The sequence below is a fragment of the Heptranchias perlo genome, chromosome 3, assembly GCF_035084215.1.
Source record: "Heptranchias perlo isolate sHepPer1 chromosome 3, sHepPer1.hap1, whole genome shotgun sequence".
NCBI lineage: Eukaryota > Metazoa > Chordata > Chondrichthyes > Hexanchiformes > Hexanchidae > Heptranchias > Heptranchias perlo.
In genome coordinates, this window is record NC_090327.1 from 14,601,335 (window position 1) to 14,619,966 (window position 18,632).

General features: G+C 45.5%; 1 protein-coding gene across 1 annotated transcript in view; it reads right to left on the minus strand.

Annotated features, from left to right (window-relative positions):
* LOC137310505 (inositol monophosphatase 2-like) overlaps window positions 1-17,104 on the minus strand; it is a 34,858-nt gene extending 17,754 nt beyond the window's left edge. The window contains exons 1-2 of the mRNA XM_067978255.1: window positions 16,685-17,104; window positions 10,333-10,466 (exon numbers count right to left, since the gene is read on the minus strand). Of these exons, the coding sequence (XP_067834356.1) occupies window positions 10,333-10,466; window positions 16,685-16,771 (221 nt within the window). The 5' untranslated portion in view covers window positions 16,772-17,104. The remainder of the gene's footprint in view (window positions 1-10,332; window positions 10,467-16,684) is intronic.
* Window positions 17,105-18,632: the final 1,528 nt, after the last annotated feature.

Here is an 18,632-nt window from a genome sequence, read left to right on the forward strand (position 1 = left end):
TGCCATTCAATTAGATCATGGCTGATCTGTGCCTCAACTTCACTGACTTGCCTTTGATCCATTTTATACTAGAGAAGCAACCCAGAGATCGAGAGTTCAAATCCCACCATGATAAGTTGTGTAAATGAATTCAATAAAATTAGTCATTTGTAGCCCAGGAGCAGAATAAATCACCATGAAAGCTTCCAGGTTGTCATAAAAAACAAACTGGTTCACTAACGCCCTTCAAGGAGTTTAATCTCAATGCCCTCTGCAGTGACCTAGCAGGCCGCTCAGTTGTAAAATTCAGGACAGTTAGCGGTGGGCAATAAACGTAACCTTGCCAATGTCAACCACGTCCCAGCAACAAAAGAAAAACAGCGTTACGTTGAGCAGTAAAATACTATCGTCCCAGAATAAGATCTTGTTAGTTGACACGAAGCCAATTGCAGTGCCCAACAAACCATTTGAAATAATCATGAACAGATTCAGAAAAACGTGGGAGTTTAGTGATATACTGTAGCTGGAGTTACTACGAAGCAAGGCTATTACTTAGAAAGCAATCATTTGGATTCAAGCCCAGTCAAACTCAAATCCAAATATAGCACCACCATTTAAGGAGAAGAGTTTTGACTGAATCCAAAAACTGAAATTCCCTGATTCAAGTTAGCATTTACCTTGGATTCATTCTGCATACCGCAGGGTCCAATATTCTAAAACTGACTAGTTTTGGCTTTTTACCAAACTTTTATTTCCATAAATTTTCTTTGTTCCTTTCCTGGAGATGCTGAGTCCTGCTGGGATATGGCAGCCGTCTGATAACTTAACCGCGTGGTTATTCTTCACGTGTGGGCCTATACAATGAGTGATAGGAGGCTATAAAACCTGAAGGACATCTCAGGCATGGCCAACCCTGCTCTCACACTCAAACATTTTTCAGCAGGGGTCACTGATAGCAATCAACAACGGAAACCTTAGCTGATTTTCTCTACCCAGCCCAGGGAACTGAGGCCAAATGACGCACTCCAATTACTGTTCCGGCAAAGATCAGATAACTTGACACAGGCTGCAACTTAAACCTGGGATTTTCTCTGAATGGCTCAGGAACATGCCTATCAGTAACGTTTTTACCCACTAAGACACTGTTTTGTTTTCTTTCCCCTCCTTATTCTCAGAATAAGAATGGTTGGTGCTGCTTTGAAACTGGACATTTAGGAGGTACAGTGGTCACTGTTCTCTTAGGCCCCCCCCCCATAATATTTTGTTCCTCCTAGCAGAAGTGTCTATTAATCGTCTCTGTTAGGTATCAATTGCCTGGGGAATTGTGGGTGCAAACTTGCCCTACACCACTCAGACAATTTTGTTTACTTCCAATTATGCTAAAGGAGCACGGTTTGGGATCCAATTTCCTTTTAAGAAATAAATACCAATTGTTATTCAACATACACGATTGGAACAGTGAGTTTCACTTGATCCACAAACTCCAGTCTGATCACGACCGACATCTACGGTTTCTCAAAGGGTAAACAAGAACAGAACATCGCAATATTACTGCCCAACGACAACAACAACTTGCATTTATACAGCGCCTTTAACGTAGTAAAATGTCCCAAGGTGCTTCACAGGAGCGTTATCAATCAAAGTTTGACACCGAGCCACATAAGGAGATATTAGGACAGGTGATCAAAAGCTTGATCAAAGATGTAGGTTTTAAGGAGCATCTTAAAGGAGGAGAGAGAGGTAGAGAGGCGGAGGGGCTTAGGGAGGGAATTCCAGAGCTTAGGCACTAAGCAGCTGAAGACACGGCCGCCAGCGGTGGAGCGATTAAAATCGGGGATGCAAGAGGCAAGAATTGGAGGAGAGCAGAGATCTGGGGGTTGTAGGGCTGGACGAGGTTTCAGAGATGGCAAGGGGCAAGGCCACGGAGGAATTGGAAAACAAGGATGAGAATCTTAAAATCGAGGCGTTCCCAGACTAGGAGCCAATGTAGGTCAGCGAGCACGGGGTGGATAGGAGAACGGGACTTGGTGCGAGTTAGGATACGGGCAGCAGAGTTTTGGATGAGCTTAAGTTTATGGAGCGTGGAAGATGGGAGGCCAGCCAGGAGAGCATTGGAATAGTCAAATCTAGAGGTATGGATGAGGGTTTCAGCAGCCCATGAGCTGAGGCAGGGGCAGAAATGGGAGAAGTTATGGAGGTAGAAGTAGACGGTCTTGGTGATGGAGAGGATATGTGGTTGGAAGCTCATCACAGGGTCATAGGCTGCGAATGGTCTGGCCAGGGAGAGGGATGGAGTTTGCGGTGGGGACCAAAGACAATGGCTTCGGTCTTCTCAATATTTAATTGGAGGAAATTTTTGCTCATCGGACAAGCAGTGCTACAAATGAGAGACAGTGGAGGAGTCGAGAGAGGTGGTTCCCACAGAATGGTAAGGCTCACGTAGTCGTTCTGTTTACTTTGTGGGTCTGATTCAGAGCGCCAGGAGTAACTGCACGGGGCCCTGCTCAAAAGTTACATTCACAATTTTACATATCTGGTTGTGAGCCTAATCTCCATGTTGGGGGAAGCTCGATACAGGTAAGCACCATTGTTTTTTTTAAATGCATTGCAGGCCTGTACAAATGGGATGATAGCTCAGGCCTGCAGTAGCCAGAAAAATGGTGGCTAGTGGCAGCTTCTGCCACCAGAGGCTGCTATTTAAGTTTGCTGTCAGTGGCCTCTTGAAAGCCCAGCTTGTGAGGTAGGTCTTAATGCCCCCAGAAACAGTAGCACTGCCTCATTTATATATTACATGGGTTTGTAGGCAGCACTGTAATATAGGTAATAATAGTGGGGGATTTCAACTTCCCCAATATTAACTGGGATACTCAGAGTGTAAAAGGCTTAGAGGGTACAAAATTCTTAACGTGCATCCAGGAGAGCTTTTTGAGCCAGCATGTAGAAAGTCCTACAAGAGAGGGGGCGGTACTGGACCTAATTCTAGGGAATGTGGCCGGCCAAGTGGAAGAAGTGCTAGTAGGTGAGCACTTTGGTGACGGTGACCATAATTCGGTGAGATTTAAGGTGGTCATGGAAAAGGATAGGGAGGGGCCGGAAATAAAGGTTCTAAATTGGGGGAAGGCCGATTTTAATAGGATAAGGCAGGATCTGGCCAAAATGGACTGGGATCAGCTGCTTGTAGGAAAATCCGCATCGGAGCAATGGGAGTCTTTCAGAAGGGAGATTGAGACCATACAATGGCAACATGTTCCCGTAAAGGTCAAGGGTGGTTCCAAGAACTCCAGGGAAACTTGGATGTCAGGGGATATACGAGAATGGATTAGGAAAAAAAGGAGGGCTTTTGGCAGATACAAAAGGCTAAAGACGGAGGAAGCCCGAGAGGAGTACAAAAAGTGCAGGGGGATACTTAAAAAAGAAATTAGGAGATCAAGGAGGGGCCATGAAATAACACTGGCGAGCAAAATAAAGGAAAATCCTAAGATGTTTTATAAGTATATTAAGGGTAAGAGGATGACTAGGGAAAAAATAGGGCCCATTAGGGACAAAAATGGCAATGTGTGTGTGGAGCCGGCAGATGTAGGAGGGGTTCTAAATGAATTTTTTGCATCTGTTTTCACTATGGAGAAGGACGATGTAGACATAGAAATACGGCAGGGGGACTGTGATATACTCGAACATATTAACATCGAGCGGGAGGAGGTATTGGCGGTTTTAGCAGGTCTAAAAATGGATAAATCCCCAGGCCCGGATGAAATGTATCCCAAGCTACTGTGTGAGGCAAAGGAGGAGATTGCGGGGGCTCCAACACATATATTCAGAACCTCTCTGGCCACAGGGGATGTGCCAGAGGACTGGAGAACCGCTAATGTAATACCATTATTCAAGAAGGGGAGTAGGGAAAAACCGGGGAACTACAGGCCAGTGAGCCTAACATCAGTGGTAGGAAAATTATTGGAAAAAATTCTGAAGGACAAAATTAGTCTCCACTTGGAGAAGCAAGGATTAATCAGGGATAGTCAACATGGCTTTGTCAAGGGAAGATCATGTCTGACTAATTTGATTGAATTTTTTGAGGGGGTGACTAGGCGTGTGGATGAGGGTAACGCAGTGGATGTGGTATACATGGATTTCAGTAAGGCCTTCGATAAAGTCCCCCACAGGAGAATGGTCAAGAAGGTACGAGCCCATGGAATCCAGGGTGCCTTGGCACTTTGGATACAAAACTGGCTTAGTGGCAGAAGGCAGAGGGTGATGGTCGAAGGTTGTTTTTGTGACTGGAAGCCTGTGGCCAGTGGGGTACCACAGGTATCGGTGCTGGGTCCCTTGCTGTTTGCGGTCTACATTAATGACTTGGATATGAATGTAAAAGGTATGATCAGTAAGTTCGCTGATGATACAAAAATTGGTAGGGTGGTAAATAGCGAGGAGGATAGCCTCAGTCTGCAGGACGATATAGATGGGTTGGTCAGATGGGCGGAACAGTGGCAAATGGAATTTAACCCGGAAAAGTGCGAGGTGATGCACTTTGGAGGGACTAACAAGGCAAGGGAATACACAATGTATGGGAGGACCCTAGGCAAGACAGAGGGTCAGAGGGATCTTGGTGTGCAAGTTCACAGATGCCTGAAGGCGGCGGAACAGGTAGATAAGGTGGTAAAGAAGGCATATGGGATACTTGCCTTTATTAGCCGAGGCATAGAATATAAGAGCAAGGAGGTTATGATGGAGCTGTATAAAACACTGGTTAGGCCACAGCTGGAGTACTGTGTGCAGTTCTGGTCGCCACACTACAGGAAGGATGTGATCGCTTTGGAGAGGGTGCAGAGGAGATTCACCAGGATGTTACCAGGGCTGGAGCGCTTCAGCTATGAAGAGAGACTGGGAAGATTGGGTTTGTTTTCCTTGGAGCAGAGGAGGCTGAGGGGGGACATGATTGAGGTGTACAAAATTATGAGGGGCACAGATAGGATGGATACTAAGGAGCTTTTTTCCTTCGTTGAGGGTTCTATAACAAGGGGACATAGATTCAAGGTAAAAGGCGGGAGGTTTAGAGGGGATTTGAGAAAGAACTTTTTCACCCAGAGGGTGGTTGGAGTCTGGAACTCACTGCCTGAAAGGGTTGTGGAGGCAGGAACCCTCAACATTCAAGAAGCATTTGGATGAGCACTTGAAATGCCATAGCATACAAGGCTACGGACCAAATGCTGGAATATGGGATTAGAGTAGACAGGGCTTGATGGCCGGCGCGGACACGATGGGCCGAAGGGCCTCTATCCGTGCTGTATAACTCTATGACTCTATGACTCTATAAACACAACATTTAACTTCCTTCCCAATTCTACAGTGTGATGATAGCACAATGCCACTAACTAAACCTTTTTTTTTCCGAAATAAATTTTATTTCATTAAATTTAAAGATAAAGTTCAATGTAAAAAAACACAATTCCAGGCAATACAGTTCAAAACAATACAGATCGTACACACTCCGATCCCATCGTTGCAATTCAAAACACAGAATCTATTATAAAGGATGTGATAACAGGGCACTTAGAAAATAATAATAGGATTTGGCAGAGTCAACATGGATTTATGAAAGGGAAATCATGTTTGACAAACCTATTGGAGTTCTTTGAGGATGTAACAAGTAGAATTGATAAGGGGGAACCAGTGGATGTGGTGTATTTGGATTTTCAGAAGGCTTTTGATAACGTCCCACACATGAGGTTGGTGAACAAAGTTGGAGCAAATGGAATTGGGGGTAATATACTGGCATGGATTGAGAATTGGCAGAAAACAGAGAGTAGGAATAAACAAGTCTTCTTCAGGTTGGCAGGCGGTAACTAGTGGGATACCGCAGGGATCGGTGCTTGGACCCCAGCTATTCACAATCTACATCAATGATTTGGATGAGGGGACCAAATGTAATATTTCCAAGTTTGCTGATCACAAAAAACTAGGTGGGAATGTGAGTTGTGAGGAGGATGCAAAGAGGCTTCAAGGGGATATAGACAGGCTAAGTGAGTGGGCAAGAACATGGCAGATGGAATATAATGTGGAAAAATGTGAAGTTATGCACTTTGATAGGACAAACAGAAAAGCAGAGTATTTTTTAAATAATAAGAGATTGGGAAATGTTGATGTTCAAAAGGACCTGGGTGTCCTTGTACATGAGTCACTGAAAGCTAAGATGCCTGTGCAGCAAGCAATTAGGAAGGCAAATGGTATGTTGGCCTTTATTACAAGAGGATTTGAGTACAGGAGTAAAGATGTCTTACTGCAATTATATAGGGCCTTGGTGAGACCGCACCTGGAGAATTGTGTACAATTTTGGTCTCCTTACCTAAGAAAGGATATACTTGCCATAGAGGGAGTGCAACAAATGTGCGCCAGACTGATTCCTGGGTTGGTGGGATTGTCGTATGAGTAGAGATTGAGTAGACTGGGCCTGTATTCTCTAGAGTTTAGAAGAATGAGAGGTGATCTCATTGAAACATACAAAATTCATACAGGGCTCGACAGGGTAGATGCAGGGAGGATGTTTCCCCTGGCTGGGGAATCTAGAACCAGGGGTCACAGTCTCAGAATAAAGGGTGGGCCATTTAGGACTGAGATGAGGAGAAATTTCTTCACTCAGATGGTGATGAATCTTTGGAATTCTCTACCCCAGAGGGCTGTGGAGGCTCAGTCATTGAGTACATTCAAAACAGAGATCGATAGATTTCTAGATATTAAAGGTATCAAGGGATATGGGGATAGTTCAGGAAAATGAGGTAGAAGATCAGCCATGATCTTATTGAATGGCGGAGCAGGCTCGAGGGGCCGGTTGGCCTACTCTTGCTCCTATTTCTTATGTTCTTATGTTCAGTACATAGCTTCTAATACATGCTGTACAATACAAGGTGGGATGGCCTTACACGGTGGCCTTTCCCCATAGAGCCTTTGTGAAGGCTGCACCTCGCTTCAGTGCGTTCCGCAGCACGTACTCCTGGACCTTGGAGTATGCCAGTCGTGAACAGCTCTTTCAGCTGGAAAACCAGCAGGTTTCGGGCGGACCAAAGGGCCTCCGTCACCAAGTTCATGGTCTTCCAGCAGCAGGTGTGTGTGTCCCGGGGAACAGCCCGTAGAGCACAGCGTCCTGTGTTACCGAGCCGTTGGGGATGAACCAGGACAGACACCAACGCATCTCTCTCTACACCTTCTGCGCAAAGGGGCAGTCCACCAGGAGATGGACGATCGTCTCGACCCCGTTGGAGCCTCGAAGGCAGCTCGTGGTGGCGCTAAGATTCCATGCGTGCTGGAAAGACCGCACTGGGAAGGCCTTTCTCACCACCATCCAAGCTACATCCTGGTGCCTGTTGGTCAGTTCTGGCAACGAGACTTTCTGCCAAATGGCTTCGACAGTCTGGTCAGGGAACTGCCCGATCGGATCCACCCTCTCCCTTCCCTGCAGGACCCTCAGAACGTTCCGTGCCGACCACTGTCTGACAGCCTTGAGGTCAAAAGGGTTCCTCTTCAGGAACTTCTCCACCTGGGACAGGTGGTGGGGTACGTTCTAGCTGGACAGGATGTCCTGCGTCTGCTTGGCCAGCTTGGCCACACCCAACCTTCTCAGTGTGGTGCAGAAGTAGAAACTCAGCACGTAGTGACACTTGGTGTTTGCGTACTGGGGATCTACACACTTCCTGAGGCAGCCATACACAAAGGTGGCCGTCAGGATCAGGGCGGCACGGGTACGCCCTTCACCCCTTTTGTCTGTGGGCTTGTTCGTGGTGACCCTGCGGACACGGTCCAACTTAAGCCATCTTCCACTTTTACTGGAGGTCCGAGCGGCGGGGAATGGGCCAGACCTGGGCCAAATGGAGCAACACCGCGAGCACCTCACACCTTATCACCAGGTTTCTGCCGGCCATGGTGAGGGAGCGTTCCCCCCCCCTGCCCCTGCCCCCAGCACATACCAAGGTTCTGTTGGGCCTTGGCAACCTGTTCCTCCCAGTTCTTGGTGCAGGCCTGGGGCCCCCTGAACCAAATCCCCAGCACCTTCAGGTAGTCGGACCTGACAGTGAAGGGCACAAATGACCTGCCAAAAAATATGGCCTCGCTTTTACCGCCGTTCACTCTGGCCCCCCGAGGCCAGCATGAACCGGTTGCAGATGCCCATCAGCCTGTGGACCGACCACTGATTGGAGCAAAAAGACAGTGACAGCTTTAACCTGGGAGTCTCCGCTGCCTGGGATCGTCACCCCCAATACCTGCTGGATGCAGCAATCAGCTTGATACAACACACAATTCCTGGGATGGCAGGGCTTGATCCCTGGGACGGCAGGACTGTCCTATGAGGAGAGATTGGGTCGACCCGGCCTGTATCCACTCGAGTTTAGAAGAATGAGAGGGGATCTCATTGAAACATAAAATTCTGACAGGGCTAGACAGACTGGATGCAGGGAGGATGTTTCCCCTGGCAGGGGGTTCCAGAACGAGGGGTCACAGTCTCAGGATACGGGGTAGGACATTTAGGACTAAGATGAGGAGAAATTTCTTCACTCAGAGGGTGGTGAACCTGTGGAATTCTCTAGCACAGAAGGCTGTGGAGGCCAAGTCACTGTATATATTTAAGAAGGAGCTGGATAGATTTCTAGACACAAAAGGCATCAAGGGGTATGGGGAGAGAGCAGGAATATGGTATTGAGATAGAAGATCAGCCATGATCATACTGAATTGCGGAGCAGGCTCGAAGGGCCGAATGGCCCACTCCTGCTCCTATTTTCTATGTTTCTACAAACAAGACCGCAGAGAGAGGACAGCCCTGCCTGACTCCAGACCTGATCGGAAAGCTCTCCGACTCCCAAGTGTTGATTAGTACTCCGCTATAGATGTCCGCATAGAGCAGTCAGATCCAAACGCAGATTCCCTCCCCAAATCCCATTTTGGAGAGCACGTCCATCACGTACGTGTGGGATATTCTGTCAAAGGTCTTCTCCTGGTCCAAGCTGATGAGGTAGGTGTTCACCCCCCTGTCCTGCACCAACAAAACCACTCCCCACTGACTTGGGATTGTGGTCACTTCAATGTCAATTTGTTGAATCCAACATCAGGCTGCACCAAACTGCCAAAAGGCACTTTTACTTTGCTCTGCTCTCCCATCGCCACTCTTCCCCCATTTACTTTTCCATTTGACACTGTTCTTCATCAAACATTGGGACAGAAGTAGAGCTGCCAAATCTGGGGCCTGTTCCCAGGACCCATAAAAAAAAGTGGTTCTCCCCGTTGCCTGAAAAATGCAGGTCGGCCCGCTGAATGTTCCTAATCATATCTGACAGGGAGCGAATGTCGCATTTGCCATCAACTGCATTTTTACAAAGTAAAACACCTTAAATTGCAATCCCCTCAGATAACTTGTTTCCACCTATTCTTTTTAGACTTCCAGTTCATCGGAGTTACGACTATTATGTATGGGAAGGAGGCTAAAAAAATGTGGCACAGCATTTAAATCTTAGTAAACTATCTCAGCTATTTTAAAGTTTATTGACCACTTACTTCCAACAACAACTACAACTTGCATTTATATAGCACCTTTAACATAGTAAAAAGACTCAAGGCACTTCACAGGAACATTATCAAACAAAATTTGACACCAAGCTACATAAGAAGGTATTAGGACAGGTGCTTGGTCAAAGAGGTAGGTTTTAAGGAGTGTCTTAAAGGAGGAGAGACGTAGAGAGTCGGAGAGGCTTATGGAGGGAATTCCAGAGCTTAGGGCCTAGGCAGCTGAAAGCACGGCAGCCAATGGTGGAGCGATTAAAATCAGAGATGCGCAAGAGGCAAGAATTGGAGGAGCGCAGAGATCTCGGAGAGTTGTAGGGCTGGAGGAGGTTACAGAGATAGGGAAGGGCAAGGCAACTGAGGGATTTGAAAACATGGATAAGAATTTTAAAATCGAAGCGTTCCCGGACCGGGAGCCAATGTAGGTCAGCGAGTACAGGGATGATGGGAGAACGGGACTTGGTGCGAGTTAGGATACGGGCAACAGAGTTTTGGATGAGCTGAAGTTTATGGAGGGTTGAAGATGGGAGGCCAGCCAGGAGAGCACTGGAATAGTCCAGTCTGAAGGTAACAAAGCCATGGATGAGGGTTTCAGCAGATGAGCTGAGGCAGGGGCGGAGACGGGTGATGTTACAGAGGTGGGAGTAGGTGGTCTGACCATTTATTTCCATTGGTAAAGGTGTCCTCTTGGCCAGTGCATGCTCATTCTTCATTGGTAAGACTAATGATTGGCCTGTAAAATGGGGAAGGGTGAAAAAGAGGTTAAATTATAAACATTTGTTGAGCCCATAGCTGCCATTCAAAACCACCCACCTGTGTGAAGGAAACTTTTTCTTTAGAGTAGAGATGATTAGATTTTCAACGATCTGATCTGTTTCAGTTACAAGGTCTGCTGCTGAGGATTTTGTTTGCACTCGTTTTTCATTCCTTAACGCTTCCCTGATTATCTTAGAACAAAGATAAAGTCTGTATAAACATTGCTGTAGACACTTTATCAGTTACCTTTATATTTTTCCTCCTGTTATCCCTCCACACAAAGCCCCCCCACCCCACCACCTCTGAAGATTCTCATACTGTGTATGTTTTCATGGGCACCAGGCACCCTCCATCAGGTGTCAGCAGTGGCTCAGTGGGTAGCACTCTCGCCTCTGAGTGAGATGGCTTGTGAGTTCAAGTCCCACTCCAGAGACTTGACTACAAGATCTAGGCTAACACTCCAGTCCAGTACTGAGGGAGTGCTGCACTGTTGGGAGTGCCATCTTGCTGATGAGATGTTAAACCGAGGCCTGGTCTGCCATCTCAGGTGGATGTGAAAGATTCCATGGCACGATTTCGAAGAGCAGGGGAGTTTCCTTGGTGTCCTGGACAATATTTATCCCTCAACCAACATCATCAAAACAGGTTATCTGGTCATCATCACATTGCTGTTTGTGGGATTTTGCTGTATGCAAATTGGCTGCCATGTTTTATAGAATCATACAGCACAGAAGGAGGCCATTCGGCCCATCATGCCTGTGCAAGCTCTTTGAAAGAGCTATCCAATTAGTCCCACTGCCCTGCTCTTTCCTCGTAGTGCTGCAAGATTTTCCTTTTCAAGGATTTATCCAATTTCCTTTTGAAAGTCACTATTGAATCTGCTTCCATTGCCCTTTCAGGGAGTGCACTGCAGATCTTAACAACTCGCTGCATAAAAAAAATTCTTCTCATCTCCCCTTAAGTTCTTTTACCAATTACCTTATATCTGTGTCCTCTGGTTACCAAACCTCCTGCCAACAGAAACAGTTCCTTCTTATTTACTCTATCAAAACCCTTCCTATATTACAACAGTGACTACACTTCATAAATACTAAGAGATGCATTTGTTACCTGTCAAAAATGCTCCCCTCTCTCCTCAACCAATATATAACACATTAACAGAATGACCCCAATCAGTTCAATTGGGGGAGGCGCTTACAGCAGCCTGAGAGCCCACCTGGAGCAACCCAACTGCAGACTGTTCTCTACTGGCATGATGAGTATGCAGTCTTACTCAGCTGGTGTTTTTTTTCTTGGGGTAAGGCAGTTAAATGTGCATAGAACCTTGGTTAGGCCACACTTGGAGTATTGTGCACATTTTTAGTCTCCATATTATAGAAAGGATATAGAGGCATTGGAGAGGGTGCACAAAAGATTCACAAGGGTGATACCAAAACTGAAAGGATATCCTTATCAGGAAAGTAGCCATGATGTGGAGATGCCGGTGATGGACTGGGGTGGACAAATGTAAGTAGTCTTACAACACCAGGTTATAGTCCAACAGCTTTATTTGAAATCACAAGCTTTCGGAGACTTCCTCCTGACGAAGGAGATAATCTCCGAAAGCTTGTGATTTTCAAATAAAGCTGTTGGACTATAACCTGGTGTTGTAAGACTCCTTACACTTATCAGGAAAGGCTGAACAGGCTGGGGCTCTTTTCTCTAGAAAAGAAAAGGCTGAGGGGAGACCTGATAGGGGTCTTTAAGATAAAATAGGGTTTGATAGGGTAGACATGGAGAAAATGTTTCCACTTGTGGGGGAGTCCAAAACTAGAGGCCATAAATCTAAAATAGTCGCTAATAAATCCAATAGAGAATTCAGGAGAAACATAGAAAATAGGAGCAGGAGTAGGCCATTTGGCCCTTTGAGCCTGCTCCACCATTCAATATGATCACGGCTGATCCTCCAACTCAATACCATATTCCCGCTCTCTCCCCATACCCCGTGATGACTTTTGTGTCTAGAAATCTATCTAGCTCCATCTTAAATATATTCAGTGACTTGGCTTCCACAGCCTTCTGGGGTAGAGAATTCCACAGGTTCACCACCCTCTGAGTGAAGAAATTTCTCCTCATCTCAGTCCTAAATGTCCTACCCCGTATCCTGAGACTGTGACCCCTCGTTCTGGACCCTCCAGCCAGGGGAAACATCCTCCCTGCATCCAGTCTGTCTAGCCCTGTCAGAATTTTATGTTTCAATGAGATCCCTTCTCATTCTTCTAAACTCGAGTGAATACAGGCCGAGTCGACCCAATCTCTCCTCATATGACAGTCCTGCCATCCCAAGAGTCAGTCTGGTGAAGCTTTGCTGCACTCCCTCTATGGCAAGTATATCCTTTCTTAGGTAAGGAGACCAAAACTGCACACAATACTCCAGGTGTGGTCTCACCAAGGTCCTGTATAACTGCAGTAAGACATCCTTGCTCCTGTACTCAAATGCTCTTGCAATGAAGGCCAACATACCATTTGCCTTCCTAACTGCTTGCTGCACCAGTGTACACCAGTCACTGGGGGGCATTTGGTACCCGTGGAATTGTACCTGAATGAGGGGTTGATAAAAATTGTTGGGGAAAATGCACGTTAAGCATTCTTTGCCAAGATTTTTTTTTAAATAGACACCATTCTGTAGTTTAAAGCATGTCTGAAGTTTTTTTTGAGATACTAGCAGACCTCTCTTGACATTGTTGAAGGTAAATCAAGTGCTACACATTTTCTAACAGGAGCTTTATGCCGTAACATGTAATGTATTATTCTACGACTGAAGTGCAGCCAGATTGAACTTTGTTCCTTTCAGGCAACAAGGTCCAATTGCTGTAAATGTGCATATTCTGAGGTTAATTATTGTTGGTAAGGGACATTTGCAGATTTAAAGCTGATTGTTAATCCTCATTTGCCCTCCAAAGGTCAGAGCGAATCATAAGGAAGTGACAGGCTTTCGATCTTTATTTTGAACTATTGACACTTTAAACTATGACATCTGAAGTGTTACAGAAGCACACCAGATCCAAGGCTTATATAGATGAATTAGTTTCAGACATTATTTAACTTGGCATCTTCCTGCATTCTAACCTGTATCTATTTAATCTGAATAACAAAAGCACAACCAAAAACTAGAAAGTTTGTGGAGTGCAAAACACTGGGACAATTCTGAGATTTGAAGTGGGGGGAAAAAGAGGGGGCATATTGAAAGACAAAAAAAAAATTGATGGGAATTTGCACCCCCTCTCTCTCCCCACCTATGCTGCATAACAGTCTACGGTTTCATGCAGGTCTTCAACTGCACGATATACAAAGACTAACAGTGCAATTACTTTTTAAAATCTCATGGGGGGGGGTTCAGATGAAAAAGAAAGAAGAAAGAACTTGCATTTAGTTCGCGCCTTCACAACCTCAGGACGTCCCAAAGCGCTTTACAGCCAATGAATACTTTTGAAGTATAGTCACCGTTGTAATGCAGGAAACGCGGCAGCCAATTTGAACACAGCAAGGCCCCACAAACAGCAATGTGATAATCACCAGATAATCTGATTTTTACGGTGTTGGTTGAGGGATAAGTATCAGCCACGACACCGGGGAGAACTCCCCTGCTCTTCTTCGAAATAGTGCCATGGGATCTTTTACGTCCACCTGAGGGGGCAGACGGGGCCATGGTTTGACGTCTCATCCACAAGACGGCAACTCCGACAGTGCAGCCCTCCCTCAGCACCGCGCTGGAGTGTCAACCTAGAATTTGTGCTCAGGTCCCTGGAGTGAGTCTTGAACCCACAACCTACTGACTCAGAGGTGAGCGTGCTAGCCACTGAGCCACATCTGACACCTGAGTTTGTAACTGTCACTTCGACCATGAGAATGTATTGCAGTTGTGCAATCGTTCCCCAGTGTTCATTCTGCTCTACAAAAATATACATTATAGGGGGGTTCTGAAACACCGGTTTTAGCCTATTTTTAAAATTACTGATAGCCGCCAAAACGGTCAGAAAACCCGTCAATAAACATTTGTTGACATTTGCGCTGAAGGATTAATAACTATGACACAGACATTGAAAGTTTGCATGGCATTTCCTATGGCACTATGTAAACCGGTAGCCTGTGTACAAACAATAACACCCATAAGCAAGTAGGCAAGACAAACATCTGTCATTGCTATAACATCAAACAGTAAATCTCAAGCTCAGGATTCAAATGTCTCACCGACCTGTCAACATCAGGAAAATGTCAGTAAATTTTGTTTGATAACGTTCCTGTGAAGCGCCGTTTTACTACATTAAAGGTGCTATATAAATGAAAGTTGTTGTAAGATTTAGATATGACTAAAACAACCTGGAGATTACAATCCCATGAAATGAAAACAGAAAATGCTCATCAAGTCAGTCAGCATGTGAACAAGAAAGAAAGATTAATGTTTCGGGTGTGGAACCTTTCCATCTGAAACCTTAACCTTTCAGGTTGCACTCAAAATGTAAGTTATCTTTCTCTTTCAGGTGCTGACCGACCGACTGCGCATTTTCTATTTTTATTTCAGATTTCCAGTGTCTGCCGTTTTAAAAACTGAAAGCACCTGTGTTCTTTTGAAAGTCGGGTGCATCAAGATTCCAATTTTTAAACCAAAATGAACAAGTCTCACTCCAAGTATTTTAGAATGGACAGATCGGCCCTCAGGTTTTCAGACACTTATATTCACGTGGAGGTGTGTGGCCTATGAGGGCCCATTTTACTCCTGCAGCATGCTGCCAGTTCTCAGCTGCCCGTTAAAGGGCCAATCGGAGGCAGGCGTGTGGTTTGTAAGCTTCCAACGGCACCTCTTGGGACCCACAAAATGTTGGGTCTTGGTCCTGGACAGCATCGGAGATGCAGAGTCTGACAATGTACCACAAGTAAGCACACCCTGTGCCTGTTGCCATAAGCATATTATCATGTGAAATAAAACAATTAGCACCACCTGAATCTCTAGATCGGATGACAGTGGAATTCATTTAGAAGTATCCATTATTCTCTACACAATTTTAGCCTCCCAATGAAACAATCTTACATAGAATTAACAGCACAGAATCAGGCCATTCGGCCCAACTGGTCTATGTCGGTGTTTATGCTCCACATGAGCCTCCTCCCTCCCCTCTTCATCTATCAGCATATCCTTCTATTCCTTTCTCCCTCATGTGTTTATCTAGCCTTCCCTTAAATGCATCTATACTATTTGCCTCAACCAATCCTTGTGCTAGCGAGTTCCACATTCTTACCACTCTTTGGGTAAAGAAGTTTCTCCTGAATTCCCTATTGGATTTATTGGTGACTATCTTATATTTATGACCTCTAGTTTTGGACTCCCCCACAAGTGGAAACAATTTTTCTACGTCTACCCTATCAAACTCTACCATAATCTTAAAGGCCTCTATCAGGTCAACCCTCAGTCTTCTCTTTTCTAGAGAAAAGAGCCCCAGCCTGATCAGTCTTTCCTGATAGGTATAACCTCTCAGTTCTGGTATCATCCTAGTAAATCTTTTTTTCAACCTTCTCCAGTGCGTCTACATCCTTTTTACAATATGGAGACCAGAACTGTTCACAGTACTCTATGTATGGTCTCTCAGACTTTAATTAAGAGCATTTATGCAACAGTTTTAACCGTCACTGGCGTGATTTTAATTATCAGGGCATAATGTCTATTTTGTGTAAGGCAGCAGTTTAATCTCAAGGTCTAGCTGACATTCATGAACCTCTCAAGCTTTGTTCCTGGTTTGAGATCATCTGTACCACCTTGTCCCACCCAGTTTTTCTTCCAGCAGGCAGCTCTGCCTCCTTCCTGTTTAAGTGTTTGAATGTTCTGCAAATATATTAACGGAAATGCAAACAGGAGGCCAGCTATAGATCTTATAACACTGCATTACCATTTGCAGAAGTATCACGAACACACACACCCCAAGAGTATTTTTACTGAATTCAAAATGTCAATGGTATGCTGCACTGTACCTACAATTCCTTCAACAAACTCCCCACCCCATTTCTTGGCCTGTCAGTTGGTTACTACAAACCATGCTATTTGTGTTTAAAATCAAGATGTTTATTAAACATCCAACCAGGCAGAAAATTGGCCAGAAGCCAGAACTGGCGCTTTATTTCAATTTTTGGATGGTGTCGACCTTCAACGTAAAGTTAACGAGAGAGAGACCCCGGGTGCAGAAGGAGGAGGCGACTGGTCACCTCCATCCGCCAGCAAGTCAACAGGAAGCAGAAGGACTCCAAGTGCCACTAATAAATAAATAAACCAGCCAAGGCAGGCGGCATCTCCTGCCCTACTGATCGGCCTTGGGTTAAGAGCCGGTGATCCGCTCCGGACCCGTGCCGCTCCCCTATCAGATTTTGGATACTTTCTCACCTGGCCGGCTCCCAGCGCCACCTGCACCGCCGCTTCCAGACACTCCTCCAGCGGCTGCTGGCAGCTCCTCTCCCCCGACCCCGCCATCGTCCTTCTTTTTTTGCTGGCTGCTTCTTTGCTATACTTTAGTGGGGGAAGTGAGTGGATGGATGGTTGTCCCGGGTCTCTCTCTCTCACACACACACACAGTCGTCTCTCTACTGCTCTCTAGTGTGTGTGTCTCAGCTATCAGCTACCTGCACACTCATTGCTCAACCAGTATAAAAACTGCAGCTTCACAGTCCCCTACACACCGTGTGTGTTATCGGTTCTGTTTTGCCCCCCTCCTCCTGCCGAATGTCCCCCCAATCCTCTTGGGGGGGGTCTGCCAGCTTCAATATACCCGCACAACCTGTCACCGCAGCTCCTGTAACGCTGCTCAGTGGAAATGGTTGGGTTTATTACTGAAGGCACACTCGGCTCCTGGTGGTTTGCAATGAAACCGGAATTGAGATTGCTAAAACTGTCAGCTGAACACAGCTGAAAGCTGCTTGTGTGGGTGGAGAGTTTTTGTAAATAGATAGAAGCTGCCTTTTCGTCACTAACATCTGCGTTTATTTCTGTAAATAAGCGGTAGTGCTTGACAGATGTAACAGCAGGGCCGAGAGCAGCCTTGTACCCCTGTAATCCACTGCAGATTAAATTCCGGTAACTGCCTAGTGATTCCATCACATCTAATCCTTCCGTGAGGATGTTCTAGGGCTTCAGGCTCCCGATCCCTTGTCAAAATGTTTCTGTGTGGCTTTACACATTATCCTACATGGTGTCAAAAACTAAACACAGCATATCGCAACTGTACTGATATTTTGCTTGCATCTACATAAGAGATAGGAGTAGGCAGTTTGGCCCTTCGAATCTGCTCCGCCATTCAATGAGATCATGGGCTGATCTAATTCTGGCCTCAACTCCACTTTCCCACCCTTTCCCCATATCCTTTGACTCCCTTGCTGATCAAAAATTTGTCTAACTCAGCCTTGAATATATTCAATGACTCAGCCTCCACCGGTCTTTGGGGCAAAGAATTCCAAAGGTTCACAACCCTCAGAGAAGAAATTTCTCCTCATCTCCGTCTTGAATGGACGACCCCTTATTCTGAGATTATGCCCCCTTGTTCCAGATTCCCGTATGAGGGAAAAGAGCCTCTCAGCATTTACCCTGTCAAGCCCCCTCAGAATCTTAAATGTCTTATATCATCCAGTGGCACTGTCATGCATGAAAGTGACCCACAGGCAAAGCCTGTTGTCAATTTGTACCCGATTGGCTCAAATATCACATTCATAAAACAGCAATAAATCACACGTATGAATGATCAAGTATCATTTTTTTTTTGAAAAGCTTATAATAAACCTTGGCAAGTGTCTAACAATTAGCTTCCAATTAACCTCAGATTGTGTCTATTCAATAACAACAGCTTGCATTTATATAGCACCTTTAACATAGTAAAATGACCCAAGGTGCTTTACTGGAGCGAATACCAAACAAAATTTGGCATCGAGCCACAAAAGGAGATATTAGCTGGAGGAGCTACAGGGATAGAATCATAGAATCATAGAAGTTTACAACACGGAAACAGGCCCTTCTGCCCAACATGTCCATGTCGCCCAGTTTATACCACTAAGCTAGTCCCAATTGCCTGCACTTGGCCCATATCCCTCTATACCCATCTTACCCATTTAACTGTCCAAATGCTTTTTAAAAGACAAAATTGTACCCGCCTCTACTACTGCCTCTGGCAGCTCGTTCCAGACACTCACCACCCTTTGAGTGAAAAAATTGCCCCTCTGGACCCTTTTGTATCTCTCACCTTAAATCTATGCCCCCTCGTTATAGACTCCCCTACCTTTGGGAAAAGATTTTGACTATCGACCTTATCTATGCCCCTCATTATTTTATAGACTTCTATAAGATC